Source organism: Lacerta agilis, chromosome 4, assembly GCF_009819535.1.
Source record: "Lacerta agilis isolate rLacAgi1 chromosome 4, rLacAgi1.pri, whole genome shotgun sequence".
NCBI classification, from domain to species: domain Eukaryota; kingdom Metazoa; phylum Chordata; class Lepidosauria; order Squamata; family Lacertidae; genus Lacerta; species Lacerta agilis.
In genome coordinates this window covers 30,601,794-30,622,259 of record NC_046315.1, presented here as the reverse complement: position 1 = coordinate 30,622,259, position 20,466 = coordinate 30,601,794, and the positions used below count along the sequence as shown (strand labels likewise).

The following is a 20,466-nucleotide window of genomic DNA, read 5'->3' as shown; positions in this document are numbered from 1 at the left end:
GTCCTGCTGCAGGCCCCTGTTCCCCCATCTCACAGCATGCTGAACTAGCAATCTTCCACCCTCTCTGGAGTGGCTTAGGGAGGGAGAAGTAGAGGGGGAGCCAGGAGAGCTCCATTGTACCAGTGGCATCCCACTACTTCTCCTCTGGATCCATCCCATTGAGTTTGGCTTGAGGAAAAATGAAAGTTCTGTTCTAGAGCCAGAGTGGTGCTGTGACTGCAGTGTTGGACTTAATACCATTGGAGACCCAGGTTCAAATTTCTACTTGGCCCCAACACCTAAATCACCTTTGGCCACTCACTTCCTCTCAGACTAACCCTTCTCACAGAGTTGTTCTAAGGACATAAGGGGAGTTACAAAGTATGCTGCTCTGAGCTCCTTAGACGAAAGATGGCATACTAAAATATGTGTGGTATATCATTCAACAACACAGGTTATATGACGTGGGGAACAGGCTCAAATCAAAGTAGATAAATGTGATTTATTTTTTAAAAAAGACTTCCTAAGGAACCCTTTGTAGAAGCTTCCTCTTTTCAGATGATATATAGCAGAATGAAGGGTGCCTATAGCAGGTATTTGCAGATACCAGATCGCACCCAAATGGAAACTGAAGGTTATCTATTGTGTAATCATTTGATTTTTTTTTTAATCACAGACAATAAACGTGCACCCAAATAACTGATGTGCCACGAAGTGTAAACAGAAGCTAACAAAAATGTTTGTTCTGTTTATCATTTAACTTCTGTAAAGTACATTTACCTGTTTTCTGAAATGTAATTGCATCTTCTACACTGTACTAAATGTAAAATGGATTGTTAGAGACTGTCAATTATATGTAGATTTAACAAGAGAACACCTAGTCAGAGATTGGTACAATGTGCGTATTTTCCTTTCCTTTCTTGTTTTTAAAAATATATCCTGGTGTTTTTTGGGGGTTGGGGTTGGGGGGATTATTACACAATAGTTTTTTCTTTCTTTTTCATCACTTGAGCCAGTGATATGTCACCTCATGATATGTCTGGGCTTCTAGGAAGAAGGAACCAGATGACCACAAGGCCCAGTACTAGCACCCGGCAACTTGAAGCAGTTGTTGGGACCCCAATGGCTGGCAGGCCTCCCCCATGCCTGCTATTTGCATCTCTGAGCCACCATTTGAATTTTTAAGAAACAAAATTTGAATTCCATTTGATTTACAATTAGGGGGGTTTACTGATTTTTAAATGTCAAATAACAGCAAAAAGCACAAAAAATAAACAACAGCAACACAGCAACCCAAAAGGAATACAGGGTTTTGACAAGAGAAATTAAAAAAAAACCAGGTAGTTTTTCACAGCAAATATAAACACATAGGGGGTGCCCTGCTTTTCACTGCACTTGCCATCCTCACATACCCCTTTGCCAACCGCCCGTCCCTCACACCTCATCAACCCCTTTCCCTTTACATTTTACCCATCCCCTCACCTATTCCCCACAACGTGCCCTAGCTCCTTGCCCAAGCCCCACTTGCTTTTAAAGAAGGGAAAGTGGCATGCTGCAAAATGTACTTGGAGGGCTCCATCAGGCCCCCAAAGTTGGAGTTAATGAGCCCTGGAGTAAAGGGTTAACTAAAAACTATTACCATGTGATTAATCAGATTGCTTTCCTTGGGACTCCACACTTCCGCACCTATCTATTGCAAAAGAGCAGAAATGGAGCAAGCGGAGACCTATGACCCCTTAAATACATCTGTATGAGACCAGTGAGTCTGCTTTGCTTTCAGAGGTGACGTCAGCCACTGCCAGTGAGAAAGGTAAGTGAAAAAAAGATCTGTCTGTCTGTATAATGCAGATCAGTTAAGGGGAGATATTGAACATGGTACATTTCAAGAAATTTGAATGTGGAGTGCACCATCTTGTACTGTTTTATTCAACAATATGTCTTGGGTGGGCTGTGGGAATATTTTCCAGTACAGTGGAACCTTAAGTTTTCGAACGTCTCAGCTGCCAAATGTTTCGGAAGCCGAATGCTGAAAACCCAGAAGTGAATGCTTCTGTTTTCGATCACGCCTTGGAAGTCGAACGGCTTCCGAGGCGCATTTTTCAATTTTCACCATAGACTTTGCTGACAGCCCTTTGATCCTCGGTTTTCAAACGTTTCGGAAGTCAAACAGTCTTCCGGAACGGATTACATTTGAAAACCGAGGTTCTACTGTATTTATTACAATTTTGGTGCTGGTACAGTACATACTTGTTGGCCACTGATTTGTGATGTATTTTGTTAAGATTCAGATAATTTTTATTACTGATTTCAAGTTGTTTGTCACAATGGTACTTTTTTAAAAGAAAAAAATGCTGGTGGTATAGAAAAATAAATAAATAATATAAATAATAACAAGAACTTGCAAAAACGGATCCTGTGAACGGGTGCAGGAGAAGGGGAAAAAGCAAATAGAAATTTGTAGCTGATTTCAGCTGTGCTATGTGTATTTGGTTATTGGTCTCTATTCAAATGTGGCGGTGGTGTCACATTTTCCTTACAAAATACTGACAGAGTGCTTTCTTTGCAGCACTCTGTAGAACTGTAGCATCAGAGTCTTCTGAAACAGTGACCTAGATCATGCTTCAGTATAAAGCTTTGGCTGTCACTCTGATCCTCCTTACAAATACCCTTACTGGTAAGATCTAAAGTGCTTCGATCTGGCTTCAGATATGCTTTGCTTGCTGAATATGTGTGCACCCTAGCCCTCAATTAAAGTTGAGTATTAAGTGTCGAATGTGCAGGTTACTGCTATCACCATATCTGGTTATACTGTTGAAATCAACAGGAGTCAAAAAGTCATTGTAAAAAGGGGGGGATAATCTAGAGTTCTTAGTGTATTCTACAGCTCAAAGTCAAATAATTGCAACTCCAAATACTCAACTGTCCTTAGACACTGGAGAGAGTATTTATTTTTAAATCTGTCAAATAATTAATTATTTTTAAAATGTAGTTATTCATCTAGTAGGCTGATTAATTTAGGTACTGAAAGGGCCATGTTGCATTTCTTTTCATCAGATTTTGTGCATTTGCTGAATGCTGTATCTTGCCATCCTATACAAAATGAAACCCTAGTCCCAGGGTTTTGCTTATGTGGAGGTTTTCTCATAGACTGACAGACGCACTCAATCGATTGGGGCAACTGGTTTGAGTACAATCTTTAACTCACAGTGAAAATGTTAGTGAATTGTGCCAGCTAATAAAGCTCATGGCTTTAATCCCCCCCCCTTGCTCAGAAACAAATTCTGTATATCGGTAATAGCAGATTCAGAAGTGTCATAGTGCAAGGGATCTATCATTCCCCCTGCCTATGCTATTTATGGATCTTGATAATGCTGTGTAAACATGTCTGTACACACACACACACGATATGTGCCTTGCTTCTGAAGTTCTTAGGAAATACCTGTATCCAAAACTATCCAGCTGGACACTAAATTACAGAAGAGAATTTAAATTCCTTTCCCCCTCCCCTCTCCTCTCCAGAAGTTGATGCTAAAGCCACCTCAAAGAGGCATGTCCGTCATGATTTGATGATCATACCTGACGCAATTGCATTTTATGTGTTCGATGCTGTGAACAAAGTGTCTCCTAAAACTGCTGAGTTCTTGTACGGTGCTTTCCAGAATCCAATCATTCTTGAGACAAGGTATGTACAGTGATGATGACGCATTTCTGTCATTGGTGGTGCAATTGACTTCGGACATGCACACAGAGTGTGAACAAGACTGAGTGTATGGGGGGGGCTCATTTAATTTCGCTGCACACAGGTGGTGTGTCAATAAAGGTTTATTTATTTATTTATTGGTGGCGGTGTTTCAATTGTGGAGGTTCGAGCTGCAGGAACGAGAGCATAGAAATAAACCAGCTTTACAGTGAAAATATGTACTTGGGATATATTTCATCCCCACTAAAGTGTGGACAGCATGTGTTTGTACTGGACTGGTTTACAAAAAAAAATGCTATGTGTGCGAACTTTTCTCTTTCAGCATTGCACTGCTTTTGGCTAAGAGTATTGGCAAACTCTGGTGGGTGGTATAATTGGTAGCATATTGCCAGAGATGGGATTCACCCGCTGTGTCTTTTGCCCATCCTGGAAGGCCAAGTACAACCTAGAACCTGCAAAGCACTTGAAAGTAGGAATGGGGGACAATTTCAATTTGGTTCAAATTTAAAGCCCAACCTATCAAATCCACACTTTCCAGAACAGTGCAGTACGCAAACTGAAATACTGCTAACCTTCAAAATTCCCATTTTGCAATGCACTTATCCAGCCAGCCAGTGCCTACAAAAATGCATATCTCAGAGGCAAGTATTCATAAGAATGAAGGTATTAGTGAAAATAACATACAAATAATGTGTTATATTAGGGGAAATTGCTTCTAAAAATGTGTGCATTAGTCAAAACTGCATATAAAAAATGTATGTGTTGGGATAAATTCGCACTAGTTTTCATTAGTTATTTTAAAAAAAAAATCGCTGCAGAAATGTGGAGAACTGAATTTAAGATTGGGAAAATGAGAAGTTGAGACAACTGCAGTTGGCAGGTCCTTCCATCCATACCAGAATGGGTTTCATATGAATGCCTGCTACCTCTTCCCACCCACCACCCCGTCTTAAGGCTGCTACCAGATGCAGACAAGGATCGCTCAAACAAGAGCCTCCTCCCTTGCATTTTTTGTCATCCAGCCTGGTGAAGAGTTATAGTGAACATAAAAGCTTGTTGTGGCATTCTGGTTGGCTTAATAAAGGATAAGAGCTGTAGAATTTCCTGGGAGCTCTGAAGAACATGGATGGCCCTCTATATACCGAATGAGGGAGCAATATATTTTGTGAGGGTTCAGGTTGTGAAGCTTCCACCCATGTCCAGCCTATATATGTGTGAGCCATAAGCCCTGCATCACAAAAATGCTACAAGCCTCCAGTGTCTTCTGTGAGGGATCCTATTCCCTCCCCTTCAATACTTCCCCTGCAGTGACTCTCCCTAAGTTTCACTGACAACTAGGATGAATCCTTCAGTGTTCATATGGGAGTTGTCTCTGGGGTACCTCAGGGCTCTACGGTTGAAAACCTTTTGCCACCTATGGGATCTCCCTACCAGGGTTCCCAACTACTGCAGTTTGCCTTCCCTTTAGACAAATAGGTGGCACACTTGGCAGGCCCAAACAGAGGGTGGGCCATATGGGCCATTTGGCCCGGGCCTCCGACTCCAAAGGGGGCCTCGGTCAGGCTCACTTGTCTAATCTCAGCCTATTGGACGGCAGCTTCGTTTCTTGATTAGCTCCTGAACCCCAGAGACAAAGGCACAGGGCAGATTCATGTAAACAAATCCCGAAATCCCTTGCAGAATCCCAAAAATTTCCACTCCCCCCCCCCACCATAGGGTAGGTGGGCTTACCTGGCTGGTTGCCACCCATCTTTCTATAGCTGGGGGTTGGGCAAAGGTTGGTAAAGGCCTTTTCAGCCCAAACTCATCTTTGTTTCCTTAGCAGCTACACTACTCTTGGTCTTCGTTAGGTAAGTGTTTCTTACCTAATTCTGGGGCTGGAATGCGACCTGCTGGGCATCCTGAGGATGCTGGGGGCTGGCTCTGGGCAGTTGTGAAGGCCTCAGAGGCCTCCGATGGCCTGGAGGCCAATTGCGGAGCCTCTGCAGGTCCGGGGGAGTTCAGGGCTTGCCTCAGGGAGGCTGCAAGGCTTCGGAGGCTGATGGAGGCCTACAGGCCCATCGTGGAGCCTCCGCAGGTCCGGGGGAGTTTGGGGCTTGCCTCTGGGAGGCTGCAAGGTTTTGGAGGCCCATCGCGGCCTACAGTCCCATCGCGGAGCCTCCGCAAGCCCGGCAGAGGTCGGGGCTTGGCTTCGGAAGGCGGCAAGGCCTCTGAGAGCTTGGGAAACTCACTTCCAGGTTGAAATCTCAAAGAGCAAGCTGCTAGGACCTGGCAGTGCAAATGGTGTCACAAGCCAGGGCTTAAATGACTCTAGATAGTCGTAATGTACTCATGAGGTTCTGACAGACAACACACTTCAGCCAGATTACGGAGTTTCATTTTTTTTAAACAGATTTTTACAGATCAGTTCCGTAGAGCGTAGACATGAGTAGCACAGGGAGGAAGTTCGAAAGTGGTGCATCAAAGAGAAAACGCGCTAAACAACAAGACGCAGCTGTAAAACAATCAAAATCTATTACTGCATTCGTAGTCAGAAGTCAACAAGTCAACCCTGTTAATCATCTTGCTGAATCAGGAACTTCCGTTATAGAGGTTAATAATATTGAAGAAACTGGCGATCAATCAACCGAGCGAGCTGTGGAACTACAAGCGCCTTCTCAACAACCTGAAGATAATAATACAGAATCTTCAGTTGAAATAATCCCTGCCCCACAGCCACAAATCGATATTGGGTTAATTAATAAGAGGAATAGAAATGATACTGAGAGACTTTTAAAAGTTCAGGACTTTGAGGTACCAATGAATGTTCCGAGTGATAAGGACAATAATTCATTTCCAAGTCGTCTTTTTACTGTAATAATGAAAAATGGCGAAAAACATAAACGAGATTGGTTGTGTTGGAGCCAAGTTAAGCAATCGCTGTATTGTGTACCTTGTTTTTTGTTCTCTAAAGGGGGAGTTACGGCTAATGTGAGTGCATTAACAGATCATCCAGGATGGAGTATAGAGAAAGGATGGAGAAGATTAAAGGATCGCATTCCTAGCCATGAAAATTCTAACTTACATAAAGAAAACTATATTGCGTGGAAAATGTCAAGTAGAGCTGCTCTGTGTGGTTCTGCAGTTGACAATTATGTTGTTGATCAGCTCAAGACTGAAAGTACTAAATGGAAGAAAATACTTCAACGCATCCTCAACATTATCCTGTTTTTAGCTGAGAGAGGTCTCCCTTTCCTTGGTTCTTCTGAACGACTTGGTGATAGTCACAATGGTAACTTTTTGGGTTTAGTTGAGCTCCTCAGTAAATACGATTCATTATTAGCGGAACATGTTGCACAAGTACGAAATGCACAGGAAAATGGTGTAAGGCTCCAAGTACACTACCTATCAAGTAGAATTCAAAATGAGTTTATTGAAATTTGTGGATCATTCGTCCAGAGGAGTATCATTCAAGAAGTACTAGAAGCTAAGTATTTTGCGATTGCTGTTGATGCAACCCCTGATTGCTCTCACCAAGAACAGTTATCATTCATCATCAGATATGTGAGGAGGGAAGCTAAAAGTTTAGTGATTGAAGAGCGCTTTCTTGGTTTTCATGAATTTTCCATAAAGACTGGAGAAGAAATTGCCACTGAAATATTAGAAGTCTTAGAGAGGCTCAATTTGAACTTTCAAGACTGTGTGGGTCAAGCATATGACAATGGGTCTAACATGGCTGGAAAGTATGCAGGTGTACAGGCTATCCTAAAAGGAAAGAATGGGAACTGTATTTTCTCCAGTTGTGCCAATCATACTCTGAATCTCGTTGGTACCAATTGCGCTGAAGCCTGTAACGAAGCTATTACCTTATTTGGAACCATTCAGAAAACGTTCAATGTCTTCAGTGCAAGCCCTTCACGTTGGGAGGTACTGAAGAAAAATGTTCCTGCCTCACTTCATGCAGTCTCGAAAACGAGATGGTCAGCAAGAATTGATAGTGTAAAACCAATTGCAAACCATTTTGATGGTATTCGAACTGCAGTATCTGAGATCAGTGAATTTAAAAATTTAACTGCAGAATGTAAAGCTGATGTTCGGGGAATAAAAAAATACTTGAACACTTTTGAATGTGTTGTAATGTCAAGTATTTGGATCAAACTCCTCACAATGATACATGAGATAAACTTGGTAATAGAATCACGCAATGCCACATTGGATGTTGAAAGGGACAACATAGATCAACTGCGTACAGACATTTCGAATTTTAGAGAGAAATGGAATCACATACTTCAAGAATGTCGACATGTATCAGTCAAACTAGGTGTTTCAGATACTTTTATTACTCGCAGGGGATGTCTAACTCAAGAGGATGCTGAAAAAGACTTCAGAGTGAATGTATTCTTCAAAATAATTGACTTAGTTATTGTTGGACTGACACGGCGATTTTCTGCTGTTAGGGAAATATGTGAACTTTTCGATTTTTTGTGGAAGTTCCAACACTTCAATGAGGACGAACTGATACAAAAATGCACTCGGTTTCACTTGCGATACTCAAAACATATTTCCCGTGATGAAATTCAGAGTGAAGTGCTCCTCCTTAAGCGGATTTTCGATACAAATTTCAAACTTATTTCTCCGTCACCGAAAGAAATTGCCGATCAAATACTAAACTTGAATTTGGAAAACATTTTTCCAAACCTTCTAATTGCATTACGCATTTTCCTATCATTACCAGCTACAGTGGCCTCCAATGAGAGAAGTTTCAATATATTAAAACGGATTAAGTCTTTCTTTCGATCAACAATGGCTCAAGAACGCCTAAATGGTTTAGCAATTATAAACATAAACCATGATAAGGCGAAGTTGCTAGATTTTTCCGGTGTAATTCAAGAATTCGCAGAAAAGAAAGCTAGGAAAGCATTTTTAAATGTAAATACTTAAAACAATCCTTTTCCCTATGTATTTTTAAAAAGCACTGTTTTTTTATTCCATCATCCAATGTTTATTGGGGGGGGGACCTTTAGTCCATAAAAAACAAGACCCTTTCTTTCTCAACCCCACCCCCTCCCCACCGCTTGATTGTGATGCTGCTGCATTCTGCAATAACTGCAGCTTCCAGTTCAAAAGGCACCCTCCCAATGTCAGACTCAGTCCTGAAGATGGGGTTGGAACCACTGCCCCCAAATCACATTTGCTGGTGCCTGTCCAGGAGGATACCATGGTTAACGGCATCAAATGCCAATGAGGTAACAAGAAGCAGGAGCAAGGTCACACTCCCTGTCCCACACTCTGCAAAGGCCATCCATCAGGACAACCAAAGCAGACTAAGTTCTGTGGCCAGGACTCAACAGCAGATTGCAACTCAAGAATATGCTTCCTCCATAGTCACATCCTTCTGGGCATTGTACTCTTCCATGCTTGCCTCAAATTTGCTGAGTATGTGCTGGCAGACACCCATGAGATCCTCCAGCCCCTTCTGGAACATATCAACAGCCGGTAGGCCTCCTTTGGTCTGGATGCGGAGGTTTATTTTTCTTTCAGAAGGATGGGTGATGCTATATCCACAGAACTCCATATCAGGGTTTTTCATGATCATGTATTGAAGGGAGTTGCCACGGGTGTGGTCCTCATTGTGGAACACAAACGTAAAACAGTTCTTATCTGTCCCATCTGCCCGTACCATCTGCAGCACTTGCGGCTTCTTCCTGTCCTCCTTGTCCCCCATCCTCTTCCTTGTGAGGCCGCCAAGCGCAGAGGACATAAAAAGCACTGTTGTATATCTATATTTTTCCGTTTTGTCTTTATATGCAGATACGGTTCAAGCCTTGAAAGAAAATTATTTGTCAGCATAACTTTTGTAAAAATTATTTATATACTTACTTGTTTATAAGACTTCAGTGATCCCCAGAGAGAGAAAAGGGGGGGCCACATTATGTACCTGGCCCGGGCCTCTGCCTGGCTCTGCAAGGCCCTGACACTTGGTTTCACTGGCCAGCCCTCTGTATGACAGGAGAATAAGCAAACAGTTTCCTCTTCCACAGGAAAGCTTTGTTCTCTCCTCTTAGTCACACCTCTTAAGGTACAGATACACTGCCACAGTCAGCGAACGTTTAAGCACATTTAACTTTATTAGGTAACTTGAAAACATGGATGTCTCGGGTTATTTATTGGTACAAATCTTCTTCTCATGTAATTCAGCTTAGTTATAATATTTCCTGCATCCCTTTAGCAATGGTAATGACCTTTCCTAGCATTCCCCAAAGCCCAACCTCTCATTTTCTCTCTCTAACCCTCCATCCCCAAGTGCCAAACCCCCAACTGCCTTTCAAGGTTGTTCTCCCTCCTTTTAGAATGCCAACTAGCTCCGCCTCCCAGGGAACACCTACCTAACATGGGAGTGATAGGTTAACCCATAATGAACCTGAATCATCAGCAGGCATTATTCCGCTACATCTTCCTCCCAAAGGAAACAGGTTTAGGGTACGCGGTGAACCCCCGGAGTTCTCAACACTCAGAAAAATGGGGAAAGCATAAAAATACTGTGTAGCATAAAAATACTGTACAGTATATGAAATGTCACCTAGCACCTCATCATTACAGGTTTCTATTTCCTTGCAGGAACTTCTTGATAAAGACAACAACTGAAATCAATAGAGCATTTCAACAACTGGTAGAGAATATACATAGTTTATGGACAAAGGAAGAAGCAGAACCAGCATAGCACTAGGACCTAAACGAATCTGTGGAGTAGCCTCTTCCTTGTATTCATCAGTGGATCATAATGTGCAGAGGGTTATTTTGGTATAGTTTTTTATTATTATTTCATTTTATAACATATATGAAACAGATAACAATTATAACAACTGACGAAAATTTAAGGGTGAAAAACAAAATTATAAAATAGGCACATGGAATGAGTAATTGGACATGAGTTAAAATAAAGTCCAAGTAAAGACTATCAAATTTACCAGATCATTAAGTATAGTTTCAGATTTGCCAGGCTTGTGATGAAGGTTATCTTGAAAATGATGGTTCCACTGTATATGTCATGAAGGAATTCCAAATCATATAAAAAGTGTATGGAGGTTCTAGCTCTCTTCGAAATCTCAAATTATGCTTGATTTTCTCCTTTATAGCTATATTCTAGAGTGAACGGTACCAAGTGCAAGATTTTGGGCTGTTTTCCGCTGAATTGCAATTATTGTTTGTGCTGCCAAGATCATATATAAGACCAGTTCTTTTGAGGATATATTTACATTGGTATCATCAAAAAATATTCAGTCACATTACTTCCAGTGCCTTGCGAAACATCGCAAGTCAAGTCTAAGGCTTTGCGGGGCCTTGGAGGTGGAGTCTGAGGTCTCGCAGGGCCTTGGACATGACTTCTGGGGTTCCCAGGCACTGCCGCGGAGCTCACAAGGTGATGCCATGGCTCAATGTGAGGTCAGGATGTCACATTATGTTGTAGACCACTGGACACCCATAATCTGGGGCCCAAGTTGGCACCCCTGGATTCAACAGAAGTCAGGCATAGCTCTCTCTCTCTTCCCAGCCTGCTTCCAACTTCTAACTTTTAGCTCACATAACCCAGCTCTCACTCCTGGCCTTTGTCTTTCTAAATACCAGCAAGTTGGGGGAGAGGGTCCCACCCATTTGTCATCTCGCACAGAGCCACTTCCTTTGTTACCTTAATAACCCATACTTCAGCAATTACCTCATTAGGAAGTTAGCGTGGCTTTTCCAGGAATTGAAATTGGATCCAGGAATTTGAAAGGGGCTCAAGCATACAGCCTATGTCTCCTAAACTCAGAACAGTACAATTTAGAAACAAATCCTTTTCCCTCTCTACCCATTGTGCTTAATAAATTGTGTTAAGGATATCAGAGCTTGTTTTTTTACATGTTCTTTTATAATAAAACTATGAATTTGATGGAAATAAATCCAGTTTGTGTTCAGATTTGACGAAGTTAACATTTATTTGGTTACTAGCTATAGGTTGATTATTGGTATAGAAATCTTATAATGTGTATAAACTTTCAGATTTGCAGTATTCAAATTGCTTATCTCTCCCTTGCTGGGGAAAAAAATCTGGGTGATGTGATATTGGAATTAATGGAAAAACAATTGGTGCAAATTTAGGTTGCCAGGTTTTCCATATCTGAATAGTACAGTTAGTAAATGGATTTGATATAGAGTTCATTAGATCTGGTTTAAGATTCTCCTAGCAAGAGATGTTTATATAGTTTGATTTCCCAGTGTTTATTCGGTTCCTCTTGGATTATATATAATAACCGACTCAGTTGAAATCCAGAGTAGTAGAAATATAAATTAGGTATACCCCATCCATTGAATTGAGCTCTGCGAAATAAAAAGTATTAACTTAGCCTAGGTTTTTGCTTTTGCAAAATAAAATTCATTATTTTAAGTTGGCATGTTTTCTCCTGCTGCCACCAGAGGGAGGGAGTAGCTATTCTTCAGCAGTGACAAGTTATGAAGTCTTCCCACAAGTCAACAATCACTTCGTGAATCATCACAAGTAGCACAGCATATGTGTAACTCCGAACTCTTTGGAAGAAGAGTGTGCTTTTAAAAATGAAGTAAATAAATGGAATGCCGCCACATAATAAAATGTTATATGTAACTTTTATTACATATGTTATATGTAATAAAATGTTATATGTAATTATTAGGAGCCACTAGATCCGGCAGAGAATTTAGCAGTTTCCAGCATATCCTGCAACAGCTTCCTTTGTGAAATATGCTGCATGGCTGTAGAAAAACCAAATTAATAACGGATACAATGTCACTTACATCTGTATACAGAGACCTATATTTTGGTCTTGTGGAGCAAACCCTCTTCTGGATACAGCCCACAAATCAGTTAGAAATGTGATTGAAAATCTGCCTTAGGCAACTCTTCAGTGAAACGTTTCTTCAAGATTTCCTTAAACTATGAAATGAGTTGCCTCGGGTGTGCTTTTTTTTGGTACTTGAAAGATTAATGCACAGTATTTTTGTCAGTTTAAAAGCTGTGATGGATTCATCTTATAATCCATTTGCATGAGTCACAGCATATTTCTTCAGCAGTAAAGGAAAAGGACAGTTTTGGGTAACTCCTTCTGATGTATTGTCATCAGTACAGCTACTGTATGAAACAAGTGAATGTTACATTTAGCAGGTTAAGCCAATTCAGTTTTGGAAAGTTTTGGATATATTATTTTGCAAGAATGATGCAAATGCTAGTCAGCATCGGTCTTTGTGTGAAGAAACTGCATGTGGAAAGAAAGATTCACTGTTCTGATCCTTTTCAGATCCCAGGAAATTCTCACCATTATGAACGTGAACTGAACTATCCTGATCCATTTGCTTCATCAAGTACATCTTCATTACACCACTGGTTCAAGTTTTGCTCACTTCATGGAGTGATCTTCCTTCCTTTCTGTGTGTTGATATGTATTGCTTTGATACAGGACTTCTGGGGAAGTATAGGAATGGTGGCATACATCAGGAAAAGAGCTCTGTGACAATTAGCAAGTCCCCTCCCCTTTTCAATTTTCACACTCCTGAAAATTAAACTGAAATATGCCCCTTTGCCACCTGTAAATGGGGTTGTGAAATGGGGGGCAGGGAAGGTTTGGCTCAGTCCTAGTATTAGACTGGGCTGCCTTCAAGACATTAAAAGCGTTTGAAGAATGTAGAGACACTCAGCAAATCTGACAGGTCACTGCCAGAAACAGTTTTCTAAAACAGTGGTAGTGTCCACTGGGCCAGTTTCTTCAATGACAGGTGAATCTAGAACAGCAGATGCATTCCTAATCTCACATTTGCCTGTGAAGTGTTAGAGTAATACAGCAGCACTGCCATCTTTGAATCTTGAAAGTTTTGCAGCAGCACAAATGACCGTAGCAATATTATTTTTACATACTACTTTTCAATGTACTGCTCAAATGTAGTTCACTTGTCGTGATGAAAAGGAAAATATTGCACAAGAGGCTTCTCACTAAAAAAAAAAAAATTCCTTGAAAACAATTAGGAATAAAACCCAACATTTTTTCTGGTGTTTTTTTCCCCCTTTGGGAAAGAGGTGTTTTTCCAGTGTTTATTATCATGTGGCATCGCTAAGCTGCACCTCGCCCATTACCTTATCTCTTAAGAAAAGGTCATTCTCTAGTATTATTTGCAGTGTGGCAGTCAAAACACACCACAAACAGGAATTGTCTATACTGTGTACATGCTTCCTTCAGAATATTGTACAGAAGTAACTACCTTGATTTAATCTGTTTTAGTCTTAGGTAGGACTGAATTATGATACAACATAAAGTATAAGAAGACAGATTTCACAAATGGAGTAAGTAGTGTAGGGAAAAATACTGCACTGTATATATGTACTTTAAAAAACTTGTCTGTAGATTGGCATTTACTATATTAGACTATATTTTCAGCTAATGTCCTTATTAAACGGCAAACTATGTTTCTTGGTGATATACCAAACTGTGGCTACAACATTTGCGTTCACACATATGCAAATTTGCCCATAAATAGAATCCGATTTAGCAGTCTTCAGTTTGTGGTAGAAGAAGTTCACCACATTCAAAAGGCAAAACATCAGTTACTTCCACTCTGACAGCAACATTGAGAGTATTAATCTGTTTGTTTCACCAAGTTGTTTTCCTTAGTAACATATTTGACTGTTTAAAGAAATGTGTGTAAAGCAACTATTACTTGCCAAAAAGGAAATACCGTTAGTTTTAATTGCTCAAAATATTTAGGTTTTGTGTATGTGTGTGCGCTAGAATGCTTTCTCAGCAATTAGTTTGAGCAGTATCATTATCAAGATGAAGAAAAGTGACACATCTAGCATGTTTCCACAAACCATACATTAACCAAGAGCAACCACACATGGCATAAACATCAGGGAAGAACCTCATCAGTTTGGGAACCCATGATCTACATGTATTTTACCATCACTTATCTCTACCCTGTTTTACCCTACAAAGGAATGCTTAACAAGCTAGAGGTTAAAATATAGGAAGCTACTTTATACTGCATCAAACCATTACTCCAGGTAGCTCAGTATTTACACTAACTGGGAGCAATACTCCAAAGGTTTCAGAGAGGAATCTTCATCAGCCCTACTATGGATTCCAAGGATTAAACCCAGGAACCCATTTCCCATAGAAAATATGTATCCTATCACTAAGCTACACTCTTTCCTTTATTCAAAATACCATGTCTCATCTCTTAATTATAAGGATTCCTGAGGCAGCAAACTGGATAAAGCCACCACATTAAAATCACTAAAAAAAATAATGTAAGTAGATTAAAATACCCAACAAAATTAAACAATAGCTGTAGCACCAAACTCTATTAAAGTCTGGGTGGGGGAGAGGGAGCAGCATCTTTAGTTTATTTCTAAAATCAATAGGGAGTCTGGTAAGAGGCGGACTTGGGGGAGTGCAGCCAGTTCTTTTACACTGGGCACTGAGTCGCAACAAAGTGGGTGCTGAATTTTGGCATCACAGAGGGTGCCACTGAAATTTGAAAGCCCAAAGTCTGCCACTGATCTGGTCAAACATTCCAGAGGCCAGTTTCAGAGGCAAGGGGCCACAATGGACAAGGCACTGTTACTAGTTTGAAGAAGATTATTAAAGCTCAGGTGAACTTCAGATAGCCCGGTTCAAAACCATTTAAGGCTTTAATGTTCAAAATCCGGACAGTTGGAGCCAGGAAAAAAACAGTAGCTTCAAGTGCTAGACTGGTTGAGAGTCTGGGCTGACCTTAAACACTGGTAAGATCTAGATACAAATTCAAATTCGAGTCTTCTGAATGCCTATGTAGCAAAAACTTCATCATCCGCAAAGAGGAAGGGATGTATCTGCAGACACTGATTACTCTTAGGTACAAGGGGGGAGGACTAAAAGGGAGGAACCCCCAATCAGGTCTATCAAAACTCCATGGCACAATGTTGAGAAGACTGAGAGGGTAAACACCTGGGTGGGAAAGATGTCTCCAAATGTCAGTTGCTGAGAATCACAGTTGGTGGGGTATGGTTGCACCCAGGTCTTTTTTGTGGTCTTCCCTCACTGACATCTGTTTGGACAGTATAACAACAGGATATTGCACTAGAGGGGCCATTGGCCTGATCTATGTTCTTAGGATGGAGTGGCTAAAGCAGAACACACAGAGATGAAGAGCCAGGTCATTCTGGATAGGTGATTTCCTGGTTCACACCATGAGGTATTGTATGTTCTCAGTAGAGAAATTAAAGAACTGAATGTGGCTGGGATTTGTCATAAATATATCTATCCTACACACATGAACCCCAAATACAGAGAGGAGGAAGAAAACTGGCCAATGAGGAATGAGAATGCTCAGTGTGAATGGAATATTGACTGGTTTGGGAGAGGAGGAAAATCAGGCTGTGTATAAATTACCATTTACTCCCACTCCAGTGCATGCCCACTGCTGGTGTTGGAAGAAGGCTGCACATGAAGCAGGCCACAATCCATATGTATCCTGCAGTTTCTTGAGAAATACTGCTGTTTGATATACTTCTCTCAATCCAGCATCTATCTGATTTGAAAACAGAAGCTATGATTAAGCTGTGGTTTGTATGTTTTAGACAGCCATTGCACACGCTCAGATGAGAGCTTCAGTGAATTGGAGTTTGATGTGGGGAAACAATCTGGTAATGGGCACCAGCTGGTGTTTGTTGAAGGTTGCTGGGAACTGTAAATCTATGAGGGATAAACTACAGTGCCCCAGAATTCTTTGAGGGAAACAATGTTCTTTAAATATATAGTGTGTGCACAACCTTATTTGTAGCATAATTTAATAGTAGGTTTCATCCAGATCCAACCAAATTTTCTATGCAGGAAGCACTGCTTGAGGAAAAATCTGGCACAATATTGTATGGTGAATTCCCCCCCCCCACTGTCTCCTATGTGGACTGCTCAGCCCACGTTACTCTGCATCTGTAATACTGAAAGCTGAGTCTCGCAGCAGTTAATATTGCCTATGTTCCAGATACTGGTGCTGCTTATTCAGTGTTTGTAAAAGACATGACCATAGGAAAAAAAAAAATCAAAGGTCTGTTTGCACTTGCCATGGACAGAGATACAGGTGTGCAGAATGCTTGACCAGGTCAAGTGCTTTGATGGCTTGAGCTGAGCTGACAGAAAGAAATGGACCCATGCCAACTTGTATAGAATTTTTTACTTTGTTTAGCTTTTTTTCTGTTGGCCTCTGGTGAAAGGGTACATGATGCAGGCACCATGCAGAAGCTAAGCAAGTTTGGGTCTGGTTAGTGGCGCTCTGCAGTTCCCAAGTATACTGCCGAGTATACTGCCTTAAGTTGCATGATGGAAGAAAAGTGTGAGGTAAAAATGTACTAAATACATCCACACCGGAGATTTAAAGTAGCTTAACCATCAACTCTTCTTCCCAGGGCACTTTGGGAATGATTGTTCTGTGAGGATGATAGAAGGGGTCTAGTAATGACTCTCAGCACCCTTGACATATCACTGCTCCCAGGATTCTTTGGGGGAAACCCTGACAGCTAAGGTGGCATAAAAGCACTTTACATGTATAGTGAAGATAAGCCCCCATGCAACGCTTACCTGGGCTCTTGATTTTATTTTTTTTAAAAAAAATTCTTGCTTTTGAATAATGAATAACTGTGAGAACAAACATATCGTGCAATGAGCGTTTCCTTAACAGGTAGAGAGATGAGTCAGTTTCTACACAGAGATGTTAGAGACAGCTCACTGCTTGGTAGCAACTGACTCAAATCAAGCAAACATTTCCCCACTACCCTTACAAACGTGCTGAAAACTCAGTATAAGTCAGTATACAGCAGCTTGGGGAAGCCCAAAAGAGTTTCACTGACTTTTTAACCCCACACTTTCATCCACATAAAAATGTGTAAGGCATTCCCACTGTATAGAGCAGTAATTTATTTTCACATTACCATATGAGAGGTGCTCTCGGATTGTGCAGAATAAGAATAGCTAAGGAGATGAAGACTGAGCACTTACCCCTCAGGTAGTTGTTCCTGGAGGTAGGTAATTTCACTGGGGTGGGGAGCTCTTTAGTAGTTAATGTGTGTCTAGGGGGGGCTCATTATCATTCTGTTATGTGGGGGGCCCTGTCCTCCTGGGGGGGGGGAAAGAATGTTGATGTCAACTAAATGGGGTTGTATATTAGAGGTTTATAAAATGAAACCCCCACCCCACAAACAGCCCATTGGCTCAGTGTGCTCAGTGGTCATAGAATGTTGACTGACTGTTGTAGGAAAGGGCCAGGTTCTACTTGTTTGTGTTATTGGTCCTCCCCACAATTATCAACAGCAACTAATCAGTTTGCCTAGCACAGTGCCAGCCTGAAGAATACATTTAAAACCACTGATCAAGTTTCATTTCTGACCTAGAAAAACAACAAAAAGCTATTTAGTTTCACAGCTTGGTTTTACATTATCTCAACCTATGCCACATAACCTGTAATGTAATCAACATAAATAAGCATTATTTCCTGCCTGGTGAAAAATGGGGGAGGGAGAGGGAGAGGGAGAGAGAGAGAGCTTATTCCATCCCAAGTATATTTACTTGAGAATAGGATATTTAGGAAGTATGATTAGGACTGGACTTTGTTAGAAGTCACCTTGTGTACACCTTCAAATTTCTTAACAGAGTTGTGACATTGAAAATTGGAAGTGTGTTATGTACAGAATAACCCCAAAGCACCAGAGGGACATGACATTAAACTAAAAAAGGAATTGTTGCACTAAATAATTTCTTCTATCATGGGGGTTGAATGTCACCCCTCGCTAACTTTGCTACATGCACTCATCAAGTACTTTTTCCTAACTGGAGAGTGTCCATATAAACGGTCCCTGCTTGCCTAGTTGGGAGAGAGAGAGAGGAAAAAAGAAAAAAACCCTCTAACTTTTGCACAGATAGAATGTAGCCTATACAAAGGTAAAGGGCACTCAATCATTGCACCACTCACTTTTGCCACTACCTCTGACAACTGGTGGCATCATCCCCACCTCAAGGTTGTCCATAATGGGATACAGGTATTAAATTGTTTGCACTAAAGCTTGCTAGGAACAAGCTCATACTAAAACCAGGTGTGATCCAGATCTGTCTACATACTTAAGTGAAATACATTAGTTCCTTCATAGGTAGAAGTTAATTTGAGGTGATGTGCTAGGTAAGAAATCAGTAGAAGCCAAATTGGTTAGCAGTTGGAGGCACTGGTCTCACTGAAAAAAGTCTAATCTTTGGGTGGTATGCTGTCGTCTTCCAGCTTGTGGAAGTTTGAATCCCTATTTCTCAGTTCCAAATACAGCATTCTGTCTCCTACACAACACTGGCAAGGTCTAGTAAATCTGTGTAAAAAATTATGAGCTAGAACTTTGTATACTGTACCACATATTCAGCAAGTTGAAGATCCAGAATCTCTTAAAGGGGGATAAATAATGCCATTTGAAGTAGGTGTGTGTGTTAAAATAGAAAGGATGTTTTAATTTATCTTAACTTGGATTATTTTTCATCATGATTGTAATTATATTTTTAGATATCTTCTACCCAGCAAATACACTGTTTCAGCTATATTTTATTTCAAGAGAAGAAAAGTAAATTCAAATGAAATCAACGCACACTTTTTTTTAGTTCAAATACTTGATTTATTCTTCTAAGTGAAAAGGAAAATGCCAGTTTTTTTTAAAAAAACAACACTTTAAAAATTTACATTTTCAAAAAAAAAATCACACTGATTTCCAAAGCTAATGTACAAATTTCTAAAACATGTTCACTTTTCCTAAAGTTTCAGAAATTAAAACTGCTGTTGAAGGGAGGCAGTGTTCAGTCTCTGAGAGGCAGATAAATTAAACAGCGTAGTTCTTGTTCTGGTGGTAAGTTTTATATCTATTGAATGAAAAAAATTAAAGAAACTCAATACTTAAAATTAGTGGTGAGCATAGACGTCTTTTCTTCTATAAATCAGTTATCCTCAATCATGAGTCATACATGAGATAAGAGAAATATATAGGACTGCTCTCCCAATAACTGATCTAAAGTCAATAAATTATAATTGTCTGAAGAGTTCTTTTTTGCGCTGAATAATTTTTATTTTTCCTGTGAAATTTTAACTGAATTTCCAATACTGTGCTTATTGTACCATTTTACACAAATGAGAATGAGATTTACAAAAGGAAAAAATATTTTATGTATATATTTCTTTTTAAATTCTTTCAAAACCCTCTTTAAAATTATTATAACAGCATTATTTAAGGTTGTCGTCCTATGTACTCTTATCACGGCACAATGCAACTTACATTTTCAAGTATACATAGGATTGTGTTAAACTAAAATAGTTTTTACATGTAATCGTGCAGACACTAAGAGTTGGAAATGCAGATAAACAAAACAATTATAGATTTTAAAAGAATCCTGAACAATTCAGTATTATAGCATTTAACAAGAAAAGATGCAGAATATAACAAAAAATGCATCCTAAACTAATTTTTCTATGTTAATAAGATTTTATAAAAGAGGCAGGAATGAATTGGCTTGGTTGCTCTGTAGTTTGTAATATTGTACTTCTTATGAAACAGCAGACTATTCACCTAAGGTTTTCCATGGTTTGTTTCTTATTCTATATTCCAATTGAACTTTGTAATTGACTATAGGGTTTAAGATAAGAAACATGCCATTTTATGAAATACAATTTACTGTCATATTACAGTCAATTAACTTTTTTGATTTGTTCTAATCTTTTTATTTTCTTACATTTCCATTACATTCTCT

General features: G+C 40.1%; 1 protein-coding gene across 2 annotated transcripts; it reads left to right on the top strand.

The window, feature by feature from the left end:
* The first annotated feature begins 2,493 nt into the window (after nt 1-2,493).
* Nucleotides 2,494-13,560, top strand: LOC117045479 (apovitellenin-1-like). Of its 2 annotated transcripts, XR_004426434.1 has the most exons (4): nt 2,494-2,653; nt 3,499-3,661; nt 10,277-10,459; nt 12,970-13,560. XR_004426434.1 is itself a non-coding variant. In XM_033146559.1 (3 exons), the coding sequence occupies exons 1-3, from the start codon at nt 2,596-2,598 to the stop codon at nt 10,377-10,379; spliced, it is 324 nt and encodes a 107-aa protein (XP_033002450.1). In that variant the 5' UTR covers nt 2,494-2,595; the 3' UTR covers nt 10,380-11,613. The 2 variants fall into 2 exon arrangements, 1 of the variants encoding a protein (XP_033002450.1); XM_033146559.1 differs by lacking the exon at nt 12,970-13,560 and having other exon boundaries at nt 10,277-11,613.
* Nucleotides 13,561-20,466: the final 6,906 nt, after the last annotated feature.

Excerpts from the sequence above, each read along its gene's own strand:
- LOC117045479 (XM_033146559.1), top strand. The coding sequence starts at position 2,596 with ATGCTTCAGTATAAAGCTTTGGCTGTCACTCTGATCCTCCTTACAAAT. Across the intron at positions 2,654-3,498 it reads CCTTACAAATACCCTTACTG|AAGTTGATGCTAAAGCCACC; the intron begins GTAAGATCTAAA and ends TCTCCTCTCCAG. Across the intron at positions 3,662-10,276 it reads CCAATCATTCTTGAGACAAG|GAACTTCTTGATAAAGACAA; the intron begins GTATGTACAGTG and ends ATTTCCTTGCAG.